Genomic DNA, 21012 nt, shown 5'->3' on the forward strand with positions numbered 1-21012 from the left:
GAGATGAGGTTACCATGTACTAATTGCTACTGCGGCTGCTGCTGCTGGCTGGCTGACTGGCATGCTACTTTTGCTTTGTGAAGACGCCGCCAAAACTCCATATTTTCTTCCTGCCTTCCTTTGTCTTCCTTCCTTATCACCGCGCGTTACATCCACGTTCCCTCAATGCAAAGTAACGAAGCAAGGCGATTCCCTGTGAAATCGGATGTCTAATATTGTTTTGTCGTACGGGACGATCCTACCGTGATACGCTGTCTTATCAACTACGTCATGAACCTTCGCCGGTTAATTATATATTTAATATTTGAATTATAATAAAAAAATCATTTGATATTCAGAAGTTTAAAATTTTATAATTAATTTTTAAATTTTCTCTCATTAATTTACCCGTAAAATCAATATCATTGATTAACGTTTTCAAAATATATAATAAAATTGTACATGTGACATATTGACGTGAAATTTTTGAAACACATCACATATTTTCATTGATTGTTGTAAACACATAATTGTATGTTATTAATTGTGTGTAAATTAATAAATAAAAAATAAAATTTAATTATTTAGTTATAAATATTTTAAATTTTAATAGGGATATAAATGAGTTGTTGATATATAGATGCCCAACTTGATAATATAAGGTGTAGGTACACTTGACAATTTTAAACACAATACGTTAACACGACACGAGAAAATACGGATTGAACAAGTTTTAGATTTAATCTTAACGTATTTCGTGTCTGACATGATAAATACGTTTAAAACACGTTTACTTAATCATATTATCGTGTTATCGTGTTTAAACGTGTATATGTGACACATTTATTAACCTATTAAAAATTAATAGTTAAAAACTATTTTAACTTTATATAAATAATTTTAAATAATTATTTTAATAAGTTTTTTTAATTTTATAAAAAGGTATAATGTAATTATACATGTTCAACCATAATTTTTAACTTTTGGTGATTATTTGATGTTATTTTTATTTTTATTTTATTATAATTATTTTTATAATTATATATTTTAAATTAAAATAATAAAATTATATTTAATTGTAAATATTTTTATTTAATCGTGTTAAATGTGTTATTAATCGTGACGTGTCGTAAACTAACATATTTAATAAACATGTTAATCTTGTCGTGTCGTGTTACATGTATATTAAACGTATATATGTACGTGTTTTAAATTTAATACACGAATATTAAACGTGTCATGTTTGTGTTTAGCCTTAACTTGTTTCGTATCTAATCGTGTCTAATATGTTTACGACACGTTAACACGAATTATCAAGTCTAAGTGTAGGTACTTTATTTAATTACGGGTAGATTAGGGAAAGACTTTTAAAAATCCGAACTAAATCATATAAATGTTACAAAATTTTTAAATTTAGTGAGATTTGAACTTTTGACCTCTTTACCTTTAACACAATTTTTGTTATCTTAACTAGTCTATCATTTTTCTAATAACTTATTTTTTAAAATTAATAAATATAAAATTAATATATTTTAATTGAATTATGATGCAAACTGAAATATGTAAAATTTTGTTCCAGTAATGATTGAACTCGAGGATGGAAAACACTCCAAATCTTTGAAAAAAAAATTTCCTTGTAAAATCGAATACTTAACAGATTCGAATAATTAACGAATAATACTTTATTATTAAGATTCGATTTTGAATAATATTTTACAATTTTATACAGATTTTAATAGAATTTAGATGCTTTAATAGTTAAACGGGTTTCGTGTGGAGTACCTAAAAAATAATTGATAATGAATCCATTTACATCTCTAAATTTTAAATATCAAATTTAAAAGTTGACTATAGTTAAAAGTATAGATATTAACAGATTTATAATCAAACACGACATTCTTATTTGCATGAATTAGATGCATAAGATAACATAAGTTGTATATTATTACAAAATTTGGAAATACCAATTAATTAGTAGACTTAAATTTTATATTTCATACAAGAATATTCACAAAAGTGAATGATGATATGGAAATCATACTAAGCCATATATTCTATAACATAATAAACACTGATAGAATTATTATTAGATTATTTTAATATATATGTAATGCTCCACAATATTAGAGAAGAAAATATAAAGAAAATGGCATGCAAGTGTCACATGGGCAATGAAGTTGTTGCTCATGATCCAGTTAAAATATGGTTCCATCTCATTTCTTCCCATATAATAATATTTTAGTTTGCGGTGCAAATGGACCCATCAAAGGCCCATTACATCTCATCATCCTCCATCCCGTCCTTCGCTCTGCATTTCTTATGACATTCACGGAATATTCCTTTTCCATCTCCAAACACTTCCGCCCTACCCGCCACCGGACGCGTGGCCTCCAATCCTATCTTGTTTATATTGTCCAAATCAGGAACAAGTTGGGTTGGTGGGCGGGTCCCACGTGATGGGTCCATAGTATTTACGGGCCTGTGACCATGTGATCCCATTCCCCTCCCCCTTCACCATTTTCGCACTCCTTGGCCCCTCTCCCTCCTCCTGCACATAATTACTAACTTTCTATGCTTCTACAAGTTTCGCAGGCTAAATTAATTGAAATGAAATGAAATACTGTTTCATTTATTACTTTTGGTTACTAAAATTTACAGTTAATAAGTTAGTTCAACTCTCATTTTAGAATGTAAATATTGAAAATGGCTTCTGTCACATAAAATTACATACGTCAACGTAAATTTTATCAATTTAATCAATTTAATATCATTATTATAAATAAATAAAATATGTATAAAAATAAAACTGAAAATGGTTGGGTGAAGTAGATAAAAGATGTTGGGATGACTTCATCTACGAATACATACGTATAGGGCAGCTCAAATACCCAAAAAGGTTCAGTGCCCTTTCCCGATATACATTCTGGGGAGAAGAATTGTTTTGAAAATTCACATGCATTACACGCAGGAGACTGCGGGACTTGCAGGTGGCTCTGTACTTTTAGTTGGGTGCATGTTCAATAATTTGTGGGAAAATTACGTAAAAGTTAAAGCAAAATTGGTTTTTTTCTTGTTTGGGTTTCTTAAGGGATTTAGGGTCTCTTTTTTGGATTGGGGTTAATCGATGTTGTTGAGTAACATTACGGCTCCCCAGTGTCAGAACTTTGGACACAGAAAAATGGGAGAAGCGGAAGTGACTGTGTGACAGGGACTAAAGTGTGAGGTTGTGGTCATCACGTGGTCACACTAATTGGTTCTTCGTCTTGTCTACTTAGCCAGCCTACGGTCGTGGACCATCACTCTTTTCTCTATATAACTGTATATTATTATCCTCATTATTATATAATCTAACATTTCTACTACCACTACTATAGTAGTTATCATGTTCCATGGACTTTCACTTTCTACATGGTTACATGAAATGAATTGAGTGTATAGTTCCAATCAAATGACAGTGACATAAAAATTCAGACACCCCAGAAAACTGGTCTTGTTCAAGGCGGTTAGTAACATGCATGGCTGAGGAGATAAGAGACTTCATTATGCCCATTCTTTCATACGACTAAATTTGGTTGACGACCACCTAATTTGTAGCATTTAACCTACAAGAGAGGGCATTAAAACTTCAACTTAATTAATTTATATAAGAAAAAAAAATCTCAGCAAATTCATTTCCATGCAATTGTAGTTGAGAATGTCAATACAATGGCATATATATAGGACAGCAACCCTAATGTATATGATAATAGTTACTAATGTCGAGTAAACATTGCAAATAATCTCTTTGCTTTTGAATTTCCTACACTAGCTAGGCAATATATATAGTATATTTTTGTCTTAGCTTTTCTTTGGTGAATATAATTGGGTTAGCATCTGTTGTTTTTACTGAAATAGGGAATTGGTGGTGGGTGATTAAAATTGAAAACCTAGTATCATCTTTAGTTCATTTGTCTTGTAGCCTGCTATTAATGCCTCTGTGAAGTGGGAGCTATTGGGACAAGTGTAATGCACAAGGAGTGAAGAATGGGAGGAGAAACTATTTCTTAAGTTGGTGGGGTTTGGGTATGTCCAATATAAATATTGAACTGATAAATTCCTGTCTCCCAATTTGCTCCGAGGCTTCCACTAGCCTTGTTTTGAAATCAGGGAATCTTAGATGATAAAATAATGGAGGAAGGAATATAAAAAGAAATGGGTATTACTTTATTAGTATCATTGAAACTCTCAACTTATTAGAATCAATATATTTTACAAGTTAATTCTCAATCATTTCGGGTCACATGTCCGCTCAAACTATGGTTGATTGAGAATTACCAGAAAGAAGGAAGAGTGTTTTCAGCTCATGATGATATGGTTTAATTATTGGATTGATATCTTGTTTGTTGTTGCACCATTGGTTTCTTCAGAATTTTCCATACTTGCGTTGATCATGCATTGACGGGATATTCTGTGGTCAATTTCTTTCTTTTTTAGGTTTGAAGAAATGAAAGGAGCTGGAGAGTCCAAGCATATGCACATCAACGGCTTCAGTGAAAAGTTTGCTCTTTTTATTCGGGTTTTTGGGTCCCCTAAAGTAGGTTCAAGAAGACAGAAAACAATGGCTCAGGTTGCTTCTCCCCCTATACATAGGGGTATATAGGTATCAAGCTAATCGTACTATAGAAGACGACCAAAAACTTGTAGTTTATTTGTACTGCAAAGAGGACCTCTGTTAGTTGGGGAAATGCACTCATTTGTTATTACTGTTTAGTCATGTATTACCCGCCAGGGTTTGACATTTCGAGTTGGAGTCATAGTAGGTCCCTTCGGCCCATAATTTTTTACATATTAGACACACGAATCTCCTGGTGAAAAATTGCCCATTCTGGTGGAAGACAAGATTGAAGGGCTTTATCACAATGGCCACCATGGGTGTTATTTTATTCCCCTTGGCCCAACCTTTCATTGTCAAGAGGTGAGTCACAGGCAATGGATGTATGTTATGTATTACTCTGCTTAAAGAGCAACGTTGGGATATTTCTTTTTCAAATAAAAAAAATGGGTCACAAGTCAACATATTGATCAAATTGGTCTAGTTTTTGAATTACCTTTTTGTTAAAGTTAATTGGTGAATCAAAACTTGGGTTTTACCAATTTTTACGACACCCATATTAGAAATATATTGAGATGCCAAAAAAGCTTTGATTCCACTGAAAAAGTGATACTAGTAAATGTTAGGTCCAATCTGGACTATGTTAAAACGGCTTCTACGACATCAAGAACAAGCTTAGTATATACTAAAATTTTAATTTCAAACTACAAATTATTGACTCACGTGATGCATATTGTGTATGAGAACTTCTATACTTAAAGATTAGAAGTGCAGATCTCCTTCAACAAACGTAGGAGTAAACTATGCTGTATGTGGTATATATACCCTTCCCACCCACAATATGGGCCAAATGTATACGAAAATTAAAATGGTGCAGACAAGTTTGGGTCAAGTATTTTGGTCCAAAACAACTCTGAGCCTAATGGGAGTATAGCTTATCAAGTGATGGATGCATAAAGATTTACGTATTAAGATCTATTTGGTAATCGAAAAATCATTTACAAGATAAATTTGTTTTGTGTTAAATATTTTAATAAAAAAATTTAATATTTTTTATTATTTAGATAAATTATCGAAAATATTTTTTATTATTTAGATTATTTTATGAAAAATATTTTTTAGTGGAGTTATTTAGGTGTTGAAATAATAAATAGGAGCTGATTACAAAACAATATTGATATTTGATTTTGACTAATTTGGTATCAAAATGAAGAATGGAAATGAAAATGGACAAAATCAATAATGAAAATAATTTTTCATCTTATCACTTTTTTATCATAACTATAAAAATATAAGTATTCATCAATTATGTAAGATATCCAAAACTTATACTTATAAATATGTATTCATTAATTGACGATAATTAAAATATTTTTTATTGTAATTATTAGTAAGATTTAAACCTATTATAAATGTGTATTCACCAAATGATGGTCATTGAAATATTTTTTATTATAATTATTAGTAAGATTTATTTTATTTATAAATAAAAAATTTAATTGTATTAAATGCTTTCATTAAAAAATATTTTTTAATTTTAATAATATTGTATAATTTAAATATTAATATTTTTATTTTTTTAATATTTTAAGTTAAATATTAATAGTCATCAAATTTATACTTATAAACTTAATATAAAAATATTTTTATTATTCTTTGAAAAATATCTTACGTCCTTTGAAAGGATAAGATATTTTTCGTGGTTCATAAAATGTTTTACATCTTCTAAATAGGTATAAATCTTGAAAATGTTTTTCAAAGAATATTTTTCGGTAAAACAAACCAAACCGAGCTTTAGTTTCTCTTAGAACCTCAGGACCTACATACGTGGTCAAAAACGAACAAACAATAGGCTGAAGATGTCAATTACACAGAACGATATTTTACTGCAAAGAAAAAAGGCAAACGACTTGACGAGGAAGAAAATGAAACGAAAAGAATAAAAAAAAAAATGACCGTGGATTTGTCACTCTAATCACCAGCTGTGTTTGTCCTTGGATTGCCATTCTGATCTAGCTCGGACTATCTCTGCCACGTCGTCTTGCATGCGAAGCAGATGTGTGTATTCCAAGTCTGCCTTGCGATTATTAGAATTGTTGTTGGAATCTTCTGTCACATTTGCTGTTGAACTCGTCAAGGACTCTAGCAAATTGGATTTCCGGCATTCACGTCGATACTCCAGGGTCATGCTCGTCAGACGATACTCTTCCAGGACGTCCATTGGCACACTCTGCATATCAGGTGGTAAATTCTTGTAATTTCCGCCTCATCTTGTACAAGTTTTCACTTAGTTGGTGAATGCCTGATTAATTGAAACATCCTTAACATTTTTATTTTTGTCTCTTTGTACCAAAGCACAAACCCTGATATTTGTTCATTCACTTCATTGTCTTATATAATTAAGTCGGACTTAGACATTAGGGATAATTATAGTACCTCCAAAATCCATCCGATGTATTTAACATTGTTTACATGCTGATTGGCATCCATGTCGCTCCATCTTGGCTGGATTGTGAGAGAAAAGGCAATTCATAAAACCAGGGAAATATTATTCTCAGAAAATGGCGCGAACAATAAAAAGCACAGAGAGGTAACAAAACTATTGTATATTAGAACTCACAGCTAAGCCAGACCGTATTCTTTCTGCGTTTTCATCAGTAAGCTTATCAATCTTTCCGACATCGTTCTTCTCTTCAGCGATTGCAATCCTGTTTAGGTAGAATGGAATCACTTCTTGCCTAACTTGTTCAGGAATCTTGGTTAATCTTCGTGTTTCGTGGTTCATAATCACCCATGTGCTGCAGGGGGATAGAAATAGTTAACTAATAAGAGGCAGTAATCATTTGTTGGCAGAGGGAAAAAATTGGAGATGCTGCACCTTGTTGCTCTTGTTATGATCTCCTGTGTATTGTAGTCTCTGATTATCCAGTCCCTACGCATTGCATTCTTTCCTGCTGCATCAACCCAAGTATCAATCTCCACAACATCTCCCCTGTCAGATTGAATTATTCAGGATTGATTTGTATGCAAAGTTGACCAAATTTTATGTTAGGAACATTAATAGTATATGACGATTACTAATATCGGTGTATCGATCGGGATAATAGGGATACCAGCAGCTATATCTCTCCACTTGAACGTGGATGCGGGTGACGACCCATATGAGTTTCCTAAGGCTCATCTCACGGGTAGCCCCAAAGCCATTCCCAGCAAGACCAGAGCTCCTTACATGATTCAAAGCTGTTTCCTGCATTGCATACAGTTTCAACAAAAAAATTGTCTCTCAAGAAGAAAATATTTATATAACCATACTATCATTCTATAAATTTTGCAGATGAAACTAGAAAGTAGGAATTGTTTGCATATATACAAAAATATATGAAAAGAAGTCTGTATAATAGTGCTATAAAGAAAACCAACCTGAAGGAGATTCATAACCGTTTCCATGGTGGCAGTTTTGTCCGGTCCAGTTTCATAAGACCTGATGATGAAGGTCTGCCTGTAGACATGCCTATCCTCCACAAACCTTCCAACCAAACTCGCCGCGTGGGCTTGTTTATAAGGGACGTGTTCTTTTATCAACACAGTGCTCTTCTTTCCCGTATATGGAGCTTCACCAACAAAAATTCCATTTACTTTTTTCCCGTTGATCATGTCAAGATTATGAGGATTTTTAGCACTTGCAATTAGCAAAAGGCCTTTCCGTTTCGGTTTGATCAAGTTCCGTGGAGAATAAAAACCCAACTTCGCCATGGCTACATTCTTCGTTTTCTCTTCCTTGCATACACCCCCTAGAAATAATGAAGTTACATTGCTTGCTTTGGCCATTGATGCCATGGTAAGTGCCTCGCATTTGCTCACCCGCGAACAAAAAAAAAAGAGCCAAGCTAGCAAACTTTCGAGTTCGGAAAAAGAAACAGATGGCAGTCCCTAGCTCCTTAGCTCCAGCATCCTTGTTGAATAAAAAAAATATAATTCTCAAATGTTAATTAGTTCGTTCAACAACTTTTGAAATAGCAAAAGACAAATTAACAGCGAAGAAACGGGAAATCCTCTCTAAAAAACGAGTGGTTATATAGAAACAAGATTACTAGAGGAGCAGATGCAATTTGCAGCTCAACCACTTCCAATGGGTGGGGGAGAAATCGAGAAACCTCAGTCGTTAGCTTGCACGCAAATAGGGGAGCATTCGAGTGGCATTGGTGCATGGTTCAATTGAGGGTAAGCATCCCCTTTTACTAAAAAAAAAATTTGCATGTCTTAGGGATGAGCCATTCATTCATTTAAGGGGTATTTTTATTAATAACCTTTATAAATAAGATGTTTTTAAAATTAACTCTCTTTATAATTTTAATTATTTTTAACTGAGTTGGATAAAATTATCTTTAATAAAATTACACGTTATATACAAAAACATGTTATACATTATAGTTGGTTGTTACACGCCATTGTTAGGTTATTACACGTCATATATAAAAATATATGACACTACACGTCATGTACAAAAACATGTTACATGTCATGTATAAAAATATGTAACACGATATGGTTAGGTTGTTACACGTTATGTACAAAAACATGTTATATGCCATATACAAAAACATGTGACACGACATGGTTAGGTTATTACACGCCATGGTTAGGTTATTACACGCCATGTTATGTACAAAAATATGTGAAACGACATGGTTAGGTTATTACATGCCATGGTTAGGTTGTTACACGCCATGTACAAAAACATATAACTTGTCATGATTAGATTGTTACACGTAATGTATAAAAATATATGACACGCCATAGTTAAGTTGTTATACGTCATATACAAAAACATGTGACACTACACGTTATATACAAAAACATGTTACACGTCAAATACAAAAACATGTGACAAAAATGGTTAGGTTGTTACACGTCATGTACAAAAATATGTACATGCCATGTACAAAAACATGTACATATCATGTACAAAAACAAATGACACGTCCTATACAAAAACAGGTGGCACGCCATGGTTAGGTTGTTACACGTCATATTGAAAAAAAAATATTATTGTTACACGCCATGTTGAAAAAATATTATTGTTACACGTCATATTCAAAAACATTTTGTTACACTTTAAAACCTAAAATATTGTTGTTATTTACAAACCAAAATTTCAAATATTCTCAATTCTCTTTATTTTTGTTTTTTTTTTGACAATTTGGCATTGATTAAAATGTTTTTAACATATTTTCATAAATCAAAACATAAATTTTCTTATATAAAACACAAATTTCGACTGAAAATCGAAAAAAAATTTTCTTTGAAAACCTAAATTTATAAATTTCAAAATTTTGAGTTTATTGGTGTCTAGGTCCCGAATTGATCCAATTAAAAACTATTTTAAATATCTGTAATCATTTCTATCATTTTAGTTTTATCCAAAATACCTAAAAATCAAAATTTTCAAATAACCATCCACCCAAGCACATCAAAACCATTGCTTGGTGTCTTGAAAGCACATGAAAGAGAAATCTGAAAATACAAGAGAGAGAAATCGAAAGTATAGCAGACGAATGTTGAAGAGAAAAATCGATAAAATTAGAGAGAGTGGGATGGTGAGAGAGAGAAATCGGAAGCACAAATGAGGAGAAATTGTAATGAATTGTTTAATTTCTTAGAAACAGTTTCAAAAGTACTTTTATCAAGTCATGACTAAATATGACTAAAAATAATTAAATTTATTTTAATAATTATTTTTAAAATATCCTTATTAAAAAAAATTATTCCTCATAATTTTCTCTTCATTCAATGATACTTCCATTAGTTAATTAGTGCTATATATGTGCTAGAAAATTGAGGCACCTCTACAGTAAGAGAGTGCTTCAAAGCCAGACGAAGAAAGTGTTTCTGAAATATGATTGTGTATCTTATCTTTTCCTTAGTTCAAAGGTGTAAAGGAGTCGAGTCCAGCCCATACAACGTTGTTAGGGTTGAGCTTGGCTCAATTAATAAATTTGGAGCTTGAGCTTTATTTTTTTGTATTTGAGTTTTCAACTAGGTAAATATCAATTTGAATAAAAAGCTCGAAACTTGAATTCAAAACTTAAATATAGTTTAAAAGTCATATAATCAATATAATATTTTATTATAAATAATTATTAAATTTAATACCAAAATTTCATGGGTTGGGTTAGGCCGAGTTAATTGATACCCCTCAAAATTAGGTTCGTGCTTGAGGTAAGCCCATTTAAATTAAATTTATTATTAAAATTATTTAGTAATATTTTTATATTAAAGATTTTAATATTTAAGATTAAAATTAAATATTTCATGAATCTAATTATGTCTTAGTTGGATCGGGCCGAAGACAAAGATTTTATTCAAAACTTGGACTAAGTCGAGATAGCTTGATGGGCTTAGCAGAACGCCTTGTCCAAACTATTTTGGGCGCCAAGACTTGGCATAATACGCTTATGGGATGGTAACAAGGGAAAATGCAACAAATGACTGGAAACTTTCAATGGAAATTTTTAGGTTACTCCAGAATATGATATTTATTTTTTTCATACCTCAACTTTCAATTTAAAGATCATATGATTTGGACGATCTTTATTTTTCTTATAATAAATATATCATTGTGAAATGATAATACAAAAACAGTTTTTTTTCATGTACACTTTTTTATATTGAATTTCTTTATGGTATGAAAGCCAATGTATAATATTTCTTGTTTTTTTTTCACTCCACCAATCATGTCTTCCTTAAGCTCAGAAAATACAATCTGCCTTTCAACAACCCTGTCCAATCCTACACTTCTTTTTTCCAATTAATCAAATCTTTTCTTTTTTTTTAAAGAATAAAAGCAAGACTGAAATTTCATTGATCAGTAGGAGAGTACAAAAACTACCCTTGAAGGGTAGCAGTGCAGATGACATTTACAAGCTTTCAGTGGCCTGTATAACTTGCTCTGCATAAGTGAAGAAAAGACAAAAGTATTAACCTGGTTGCAGATGAGATCAACCTATAGACATCTGCATACGTTCCTTAGGCTGTTCAAAAATCCTCCCATATAACACGCAGGAACATCCCAACACAACCAAGTTTCAATTCCCTGTACAAGTGGTATCGCCAGCTTCTCAAATTACTATCACTTGAGCACGAAATATAGAGACAAAACAAACAACATTATCGAATATATCAACAGCAGCATTCAACCCAATCATCAACTATTCTATGTGTCTTTTGACCTTATCCCAATCCAGTTCTAATGACAGGTTTTTGGGAGTTATGATCGTAAGGTTTTTGGGAACTAACCAAATTCCTTAATTACTATTAACGCTACTGACACTTGCTTATAAAGCTTATAAAACTCACTTGAGGACTCAACTCAAGTCTCACTTGGTTGGATATAAACTACTCGGATATGTAGAAAGTTACTGTTAGTATATACCCTTGAGCCAATTGGATTAATCAAAGAATATATATTATTATTTAATGCATATTTAATAGCATAATTATATGTGATAGAGGTTTTCTTTCATGTTAATATTATAATAAGGAGTTATTAAGTACTAATTGGATGAAGTTTAGGGAACATAAAGACCTTGTAAGAGAATTGTAAAGTTGTTACAATTATGAGATCATTATGCATCGAAGCCATGCTCTTAAAATTGTTCTTAGTCATTGTATTGTCAAGACAGGGTATTGATAATGCTCAAAGACCAGTACATGTTAAGCCTCCTTACTTGAAAAGTAAGGAATTGATCTCATAAATTGAAGTATATAGGATAATTGAGGATAACATGTAGGTGCTTGTTAAAGAACAAGTTCATTGAACATGACCCGTTATGAGAACTCTATTTGGTATTTCACTTAAATGTTTATGGAAAATATTCTCATGTGATAGTCATGCAACTAGTCCTTGAACTTGAGATACCAGGTCATCTTGTATGGGAAATGACATACTTTGATTTCATCTTATGGATCTAGAGGCGATCAGATGCCTAAACAGGGTGCTTTTGAGTATGACATGAAGCATGCGAAGGTGAGTGAGTGGTTAAAAGATGATTCATCACCCTAAGTGATAATTGAGGATAACATGTAAGTGCTTGTTAAAGAACAAGTTCATTGAACATGACCCGTTATGAAAACTCTATTTGGTATTTCACTTAAATGTTTATGGAAAATGTTCTCATGTGATAGTCATGCAACTAGTCCTTGAACTTGAGATACCAGGTCATCTTGTATGGGAAATGACATACTTTGATTTCATCTTATGGATCTAGAGGCGATCAGATGCCTAAACAGGGTGCTTTTGAGTATGACATGAAGCATGCGAAGGTGAGTGAGTGGTTAAGAGAGGATTCATCACCCTAAGTGATATGAGGGGATGTATTTCACTTGTTCTCAATTCTTGATTAATTTGAATAAAGTCTTTGGCCAAAGCATGATGAATTTGAGAAAAGTTAGTTTCCTAAATTTATAAGGTTAGCATGAATTATGAGAACTACTATGGAATGTTATAAGTAGACATTGAGCCATGCTTAATGATATATCCAGGATAATTGATTAAAGGACCGTATTACACTGAGAGGTTTATCACTGAACGACTTTGTCAAATTCCTTAATTGACTCTCTAACATTTGGGTGGTCATGATGTATTGCTAGATGCCGCTCATGATCTATGAATATAAATTAATTGTCAAATTGATATTTGATTATGATTTATATTTATTACCAACATGTTAGAAGCCTAATGGGTCACATACATTAAGTAACATGATTGGGATTAAATAAGGATAATTAATTAAGTTAGACTTAATTAAGAAAAAAAAGCCAAAATAAAGTGAAAAATTAATGAAGTTCTCAAATACTTAATTAAATTAAAATACAATTGTTGTATTTACGGTTACAACTTAGTTTGGCTATATAAATATGTTATGTTAGTAAACTAAAAACTCTAAGCCTAAAAACCACATCTCAACTGTTTCATAAAATAAGAAAAGAAAAATAGTTTTCTTTGTCTGACAAAAATAAGATTCGGTAAAAACTTTTAGTCATTTTGTTTTAGAAACAAAACTTGCTAGCACAAGTAAAATCCTCGCTTTGAGAAAGTCTTATTCAATCATTGTGCGGATTACTGTTAGAGGCCAAACACTTGAGTGGCTGCAAATTTGACAAATCTTAAAAGTTAAGAGGCAAGGTTTTGGATTTAATTGGCTCTTGATTACAATATCTAGAGCAAGGTATGTAACTCTTAAACTTATGAGTGTTCATAATTAATTTGAAAGTTACATGAAAAACATAAATATTGATCTTGTAAGATTCGACTGTTTTTTTGATTAAATATTATTTTATTTTTTTGTTGTGTTTTTATTTTAATTTATTGATTATTTTCATGTTTGAACAGGAGGTCAAATCCCACTAGTTACACTCCTTGCCCTCTTATCATGATATGGCAGCACGTTTGAACCCTTTTATTCTTATTGCTAATCTAGCACATAGTCATTAAGATCAGACAAGATCAGCTACTGCATTATGACATTATTTCATTCGTCACAAAAAGTGTTGTGCTTTTTTTGCTTTTGCTTAAACTTCCTTTGATGTTTGGGTCAAAATCAATAAATAAGTTGTATGTTAACAAATCTAGATCTCAAATGGTGAATCCGAAGGAAAAACTTACCAAATCCAAAAGCACTACGAAGTTTTTGAATACTTCTGGAAACGTTGCTAATGAACTTGCATTGCTGAATTCACTTTTAAGTCAAGATGAACTTGTGATCATCCATGCTCTTAATGAAATTTTTTCTTACTTCAAGGACATTGCAACTGGTGTGGGAGTTAGGAAATTTTACATTATCTTTGAACAGATTACAAAGAAGTTAACAAGAAACAAGAATCATCAATTGACATGATCATACTTTCTACCCATCTTGTTGCCAAAGTTACTTCTTTTCATTATAGCATATCAAAGCAACATCGATTTCCCCAAAATATTAGGTTTTTCTGACTAATTGATTTTTTTAAAAATTTTCATATCATTCAAATTTCAAAATTATTTACGAATTCTCTGATAAACCAAAACAAGTTACTTGAAAATCAGACCTAAATCTTCTACTTCAACTGCTAATCATGTAATAACATTAATATCTTCTGATTAAGAGTTTTGAGGCATTTTTTATCCTAAAGACATAAAATCCTTTAAAAAAATTATTTAAACGCCTCAAAATCAGATTCTTTCTTTCGTTTATTCATAAGTTCTTATATTTTCAAACAGTGGAAAAAATCTCCCATTTCTCTTGTCAGTTGCTGGTTGGCAACCAAAGTAATCTATCAAAGTTTTGCATAAAATGCGCCATGTGCGAGACAAGATGCGTATTTCATGTTCAACTTCATTACTTATTTAAGATCATATGAATTTTATTAATATTTATGTCTTATGAAGTGGTTCAAATATTCAAGATTTATTTTTTTTAATAAAAAAATTCTCTAACTTAAACAAATGAAATTAATTGGACTCCTTTTTGAATAAGAAGACGATATTGCATGTAACAACGTACACATATAACATAATAGTTTTTTCTTGAATAAACTCTTACAGAATTTTAACCCAATCAGTCGAGGCATTTTACCTTTACACAAATGGTTAAAGAGATGAGACTTGAGAAGGAATAAAACATTTTCTTAGGAGTCAATTCGATATATTAAGCACAAAACCTTCTATCAAGCCGCCATTTATTTGCACAAGTAGATGTTGTCACGACCCGGTACTCCCCTCGAGCTCGTGACAACCGTCGCGGTATCCCGGTAGACACTCATTGCCCCGAAATGTCAACCCGAAACCTCGCAAGGCTTGACTATCAGTTTCTCTGTTCCCTTGTGAGCAACCATTGTCAAATATCGTGTTTTAAAAAATTTTAAGCCGTTTCCAACTTAAAACAAATAAAATATTAATTTTCGTCTCACAGGGATATTTTAGTCATTTTTTTCAAAAACTTTGAAACTGGCTAAAATGTAACATACAAGTACAAAAGACATAATTCATAATCAAAATGAGTTTAAAAGTCTAAAATCTTCATTTAAAATGAAATTACGGTTATTTGAATATAATAAGAAAATAAAAGAAATATTAAGTAAAATATTCTATTTTCTTATAAAACAATATTTATAGAGTTATACGTGAATAATTTTTATAACGTAAAAGCTAAATAAATTTATACATACTAAAATACAGTGAGCCAAAATATTTAATTTAATTTACAATAACAAGAGGGCCCCCGAATAAACAAAAATAAAGAGGACTGTGAACCTACGGTTTGGAAAATGCAGATCTAACGGTAGTCCTCGATGAGATCAGCTCTCTACAGCCTATATTGAACTTGAAATGGGTGGAAAGGAGGGTAGTGAGATTATAAAATCCCAATGAGTAAACATACATCATCATAAATATCTAGAGTTGAGTACATGAAGACAATAAAATAAATCATCGTAAACTGGATCACAGCATTAGAATACATTTAATTTAAAATATGTAAAGAGGCTTATGAATCTCATAAAAACTAGGCTTGTGCCATAAATCTATTTTCAAGGACACCTTGGGCGAGGCATCCTACCGAGATCGCCAAGGCTATTAAAATTCACATTTCACATAAATCATGTTTTTTTTTTGTTTTGAAAACATAGTCATTCCTTGGCGTTGGCTGAGTTCCCCCTCACACGATGGTTTGGCGTGAAGTGAACCTTAAGCTTTACCCCAGGAGATACCCTACGCACCTCTCCATTCGAGGTAAAAATATAATGGGGTTTACCGTGCCCCTCTAAAAGGCTGGTCCACAAAAACCCTCTACTGCAGTGATTAATTAATATATATAATCCACTATACAATAAAACTCAATAACATGATATGACAATTTTGTAATTCACAGTCTTTCAAGGCAATCAAACAATTCGCATTTCAATACAATTGCCAACTAGCCAATCATGTCCGATTTATCATAAGCTAATCAATTTAAACAATCAAATTGCCACAATTTACAGTCTCCGTGTACTCTATTTTTCAAAATCACTATTAATTTCAAAATAATTTATAATTTAATTTCATTGAAACACATTTATTCATAAAACATGAAAATTTACCTTTTTAAATTCCTTTTTCCATAGAATTCATGAAATCATCTAAAAACCACCATAGATAATTAAAATGACAGTAAGTTTACTCACAATGTCTAGAATGTAGACTTTCGATGCACTCTGTCTACTGGTCATCGGATGCAATTTCCTTGCCTTTATCGGAGGACTCACCACCTTGACACAGTACAAAATCGAGAAATTCACTACATTGGTACTAATTGAAATTAAACTAATTTAGACTATTAATGCATAATATGGAATGCAAAAATGTACTGGTAACTATCTAAACTCAGTATTGGCCTAATTCGTCTTATCACCCAATTAAATTACTAACGCGTCCAATTTAATCCTAAATTAATTTTTTTCAGTTTCTATACCTCAATTGCACCCAAATTGACTTAATGTCCCTCAGTGTGGTGCAAATTATCAGTCTCGATAGTAAATTACGAAAATACCCCTAATGGGTAAAAATTCGTATTTTTACTCCGAAAATTCTCATTATTTTTCTAGGCTCATAATTCATCATTTCTTAACCAATTCTCCTAGAATAAAAATCAAACTCATCCTCACTCATACATGGTAAATTCGGCCCTTAATGGTTGTGGGAGAAAATAAATTCTTTTCTTATTGTTTTGTTTCTAAATATGCTAAACTAACTAAAAACACTAACATAACTTAAAATCAAATTAATCTAACAACTTTCTCTCTCCTAACCCATTTTGATCAGCCAGCAATTCATCATAAAAACATGTAATTTAAGCATGGAAAATAAGGAGAAATGCTTAAGGAAAATAGGTTTCAAGCTTAAGTTGAAAAATCCTACCTTTTTCACTTGTTTTCCTTGATTTTTCACACTTTTTCTTTTGAAATTCCTCACCTAGGGTTTGTTCTTCCTCTCTTTCTCTCTCTTCCTTACTTGGCCGAATATTTGGAGAGTAATGGGCTGATTTATGCTGATATTTTAGTTAAATAATAACATATCCTAAGCTTGACACATGACATTTTCTTATTGGTCTATTTTTAAAAGTTTAAAAATTTAAACATTTTATCTCCACCACTTGATTAGTCAAGGGTCAAAGATGAAGATAAAGGAAGACCATGTGCTGGAAAAAATGTCCTGATGGTGAAAAATTACAATTTTGCCCCTGAGATGGTAAAATTACCATTTTACCCTTTTATTGTAAATTATACTGAAATTAAAATTTTTCACTTCTAAACCTCAAATCATACTCCAATAAGTCAAATGGGTTCAAAAAAATCTTTTCTAAAATTTTCATTGTCCCCAGATGGCAAATGATCATTTTGCTCCTGGATAGTGAAAATTTCGATTCGACTCTAAATTGATCCTCAAACTTCGAATTACCATTTTGAATCATCCTTGGACTGTGACGATCTTAATCTCACCTTAAAATTCCTATTTGATCCAGTTCGAGGACTAAATTAACTTTGTTGTACCTCTAGGTACAATATCGACTTTTGTAAATCTTTCGAGACTCTCCTAGCATGCAATCATGCTATCATCACATGTATGTCATGAATAGTATTTTATAAGGTCGGGCTTTACAGATGTGGTAATTGGGTGAGATAGATTGGGGTTGTGTATGATATTTTTATTCTGGAATCAATTTACATTGGGTTAGGTAGTTTTGAGTTTTTGTTTTATTTTATTTATTTGGGTGAATGTTATTATTATGTATGTATTTGAATTATTTGGAACTTGTTTTTAGATTAAATTTAAAATTTTAAATCATAGACTTTTTGATAAATTAACGTTCACTTGTTTTGAGAGGGCAATTGTGGTGGAATTTATTTATGCCAATCTCTAGACTCAAGTGGTGGTGGTGATTTTTTGAAGGAAGAGAATGTGGGATTGGAGAATATTTAATACCATTTAAGATGCTTACAACTTGCTAGTAGAAATATACGAAGTAGGGGTGAAAATGAAAATTCCCAGCTTTGAATTGGACTTTCACTTTTCTGGATTCCAATTACAAACAGCCTCTGTCTCAATTGGTTAGTGTAGGTTAGGTTTAGGGCTCAGCATTGACACCGGCCTATTTAATCTAGGTCGAGCCCAGAAACGAATTTACAACAGGCAGGCTTCCTAGTTCCTAGTTTCCCCATTGGAAAATCCAGTCCGAGACCCAGATACACGAAAGAAGCAGCAGAAGGAGAAGAAAAGAAAAGCCGAAAAAGAGACTAAACCTGTTGTCCTACATTTGGATCCATGTGGATAATGGCGCGTGTCATCGACCTTTCATCATCGAACACATGAACACGTGGCTTGTACTTTGGGGAAGGAACAATTCCCCCCTTAGATTCCCATAACTTCAGCTATAACTTAATCCCCTCACAAATTACAAACAAAACATTAAACAAATCAAGAGAAAAATATAGCAAGGTCCGGCGATTAATTAATGATGAAAAGCAGTGGATCACTACGATCTGGACGGTGCTTAATCCATTTCCACACGTCAAGCCAGAATCTGATACTGGCTCTCTTCTTGCCACCTGGTACCCAGTCCTCCCTATAAATACGTGACCTCATCTTCAGTCTTTTACCCCTTGAATTTGTCTTGATATCAACGAAGCACAAATCGTTTTCTCATTAAACTCTTTCTTCACTCTGTTCACTCTGTTCTATCCGCCAGTGTTCTCTCTGCTTCTCTCTTTTCAAACTTCAAACACTTCCCCGGAAGCAAAATTTTGAAGGGAGGAAAACTCAAGAATGGGTCGTTTCTGGACTTTGCTCACAAACCTTCATTCATTAGCTGGGTAATTTCTCTTGAGACTTGATCTTTTGTCTTATACTACTAATATGTTTATCTTGATTTTGTATGAAGAATTGAACTTTATATATGATTTTCTTTATATATTTGTCATGCCTGCAGGCCTGTGGTGATGTTGCTGTACCCCTTGTAAGGAAATTTTAGCAATATTTGCTGTTTGTCATTACTTTTTCTTCGGTTATTTTGTGGGTGTTTAATATTCTTGTTTTTTTGCAATATATTGTTTTGTATATCAGATATGCGTCGGTAATAGCTATAGAGAGCCCGGCCAAGGATGACGACGAGCAGTGGCTTGCTTATTGGATTTTATATTCGTTGCTAACTCTAACGGAGATGGTGCTCCAGTCAGTCTTAGAGTGGTAATTAAGAACTTGTCTACACAAAGTTAAAGAAAGGTATGATAAAATTTGTTTTCTAATTGGATCGATAATGGAATTGCAGGATACCAATTTGGTACTCAGTGAAGCTGCTGTTTATGGCATGGCTGGTTCTACCACAGTTCAGGGGTGCAGCTTTCATATACGAAAAGTTTGTGAGAGAGCAAATCAAGAAATACGGAATTTTGAGAGAACATCAGGGTCACCATAGCGGTTCTCCAAATGGGAAAGGCAAGAAGAAATTTGTGCAGTTCATCGTCCCCAAAAAGGTGAGTTAACAAATCTATGCAGTCACAATACTTTTGGAGTTTTTACATATTTAATACACACTGTAATTCTCCATTAAAAGAATAGTAGCTACATAAAAGTAGGAGAGGGAACGCAACACCAGTGTTTTCGTCAATATTATTCTGATGGGTTGTTGTTGATGTGGACGGCAGGGGGAGCAAGAGGCTTACTGAAGAAGAAGGTAGCCTTGGTTGCTGGATCTTTATGTTCCTTGTTTTCCACTTCAGCTCTGATTGGTGATTTCTCTTTGGTGGTTGTAAATGCTTACCCCTTGTACAAGTCTATGGGCTTGCAGGAACCTTGACATGTAATGATTAGGAATGAGATTATCAAAGCTTTGATTGTCTGTGATTTAATCCCTCTTCATTGATAATAACTGACCACCTAAATTTCACTTCAATTCTCAAACAATTAACAACTAGCCTCGCACTCGAAAACTGTAAGCCATGAAACTTACAGGCATTTACAATCCTTAGTAACTTTTACCAATTGAAAGTGAATTGAGCGTTATTCAAGACTCGGAACGGTTTGAACGAATATAAAATATCAATGAAAAGTCTAAAATTTGCATTGCCATGGGTCCTCTTTTATTCCTATATCCCTTTCCTCCAATTATTTATTTTTCGTCGGTGGTTTTCTTTTCTAGGTTGTTCGTTCGAAAAAGAAATTAATCTAAACTTTTGACTGGCGCCTTTGAATGACTAAAAAGAGCAAAACAGTGATACTCCGGGAAGTCGTGATCTTTAAAGCCTCGTTTGGCTGGACGCCACTGCAGCAAGGTGCGGTGTGGTTCCTACCGCATCGAACCCCACCCATACGGGCTCTAAGAAGGAACGTAAGCCCAGTACGAGATGAGGCTTTTTCCGGAGCTGATTTC

General features: G+C 32.6%; 2 protein-coding genes across 3 annotated transcripts; one reads left to right on the top strand and one right to left on the bottom strand.

The window, feature by feature from the left end:
• Positions 1-6424: 6424 nt before the first annotated feature.
• LOC18605136 (palmitoyl-acyl carrier protein thioesterase, chloroplastic-like) lies at positions 6425-8533 on the bottom strand. Its single transcript, XM_018116900.2, has 6 exons — positions 7991-8533; positions 7684-7817; positions 7449-7562; positions 7191-7368; positions 7007-7075; positions 6425-6800 (listed from the first exon to the last, which is right to left on the bottom strand). Exons 1-6 carry the CDS (start codon positions 8405-8407, stop codon positions 6546-6548), a joined length of 1167 nt encoding a protein of 388 aa, XP_017972389.2. The 5' UTR covers positions 8408-8533; the 3' UTR covers positions 6425-6545.
• A 10711-nt stretch (positions 8534-19244) lies between these two features.
• Positions 19245-20491, top strand: HVA22E (HVA22 homolog E). 2 transcript variants are annotated; one of them, XM_007037971.3, is made up of 5 exons: positions 19245-19456; positions 19573-19599; positions 19707-19829; positions 19912-20116; positions 20288-20491. In XM_007037971.3, the coding sequence occupies exons 1-5, from the start codon at positions 19410-19412 to the stop codon at positions 20306-20308; spliced, it is 423 nt and encodes a 140-aa protein (XP_007038033.3). In that variant the 5' UTR covers positions 19245-19409; the 3' UTR covers positions 20309-20491. The 2 variants fall into 2 exon arrangements, with proteins under 2 accessions (XP_007038033.3, XP_017972311.2); XM_018116822.2 differs by lacking the exon at positions 19573-19599 and having other exon boundaries at positions 19265-19456.
• The last annotated feature ends 521 nt before the right edge of the window (positions 20492-21012 follow it).

Source organism: Theobroma cacao, chromosome 3 (genome assembly GCF_053813885.1).
Source record: "Theobroma cacao isolate CCN51 chromosome 3, ASM5381388v1, whole genome shotgun sequence".
Lineage (NCBI taxonomy): Eukaryota > Viridiplantae > Streptophyta > Magnoliopsida > Malvales > Malvaceae > Theobroma > Theobroma cacao.

What these genes read in the sequence shown, in the direction of transcription:
- HVA22E (XM_007037971.3), top strand. Translation starts at nt 19,410, where the DNA reads ATGGGTCGTTTCTGGACTTTGCTCACAAACCTTCATTCATTAGCTGG. An exon ending in AACCTTCATTCATTAGCTGG is followed by an intron (nt 19,457 to 19,572) that starts GTAATTTCTCTT and finishes TCATGCCTGCAG; the next exon opens with GCCTGTGGTGATGTTGCTGT. An exon ending in GTGATGTTGCTGTACCCCTT is followed by an intron (nt 19,600 to 19,706) that starts GTAAGGAAATTT and finishes TTTGTATATCAG; the next exon opens with ATATGCGTCGGTAATAGCTA.
- LOC18605136 (XM_018116900.2), bottom strand. Translation starts at nt 8,407, where the DNA reads ATGGCATCAATGGCCAAAGCAAGCAATGTAACTTCATTATTTCTAGGG. An exon ending in GTGGAGAGATATAGCTGCTG is followed by an intron (nt 7,563 to 7,683) that starts GTATCCCTATTA and finishes TCAATCTGACAG; the next exon opens with GGGAGATGTTGTGGAGATTG. An exon ending in ATCATAACAAGAGCAACAAG is followed by an intron (nt 7,369 to 7,448) that starts GTGCAGCATCTC and finishes ATCCCCCTGCAG; the next exon opens with CACATGGGTGATTATGAACC.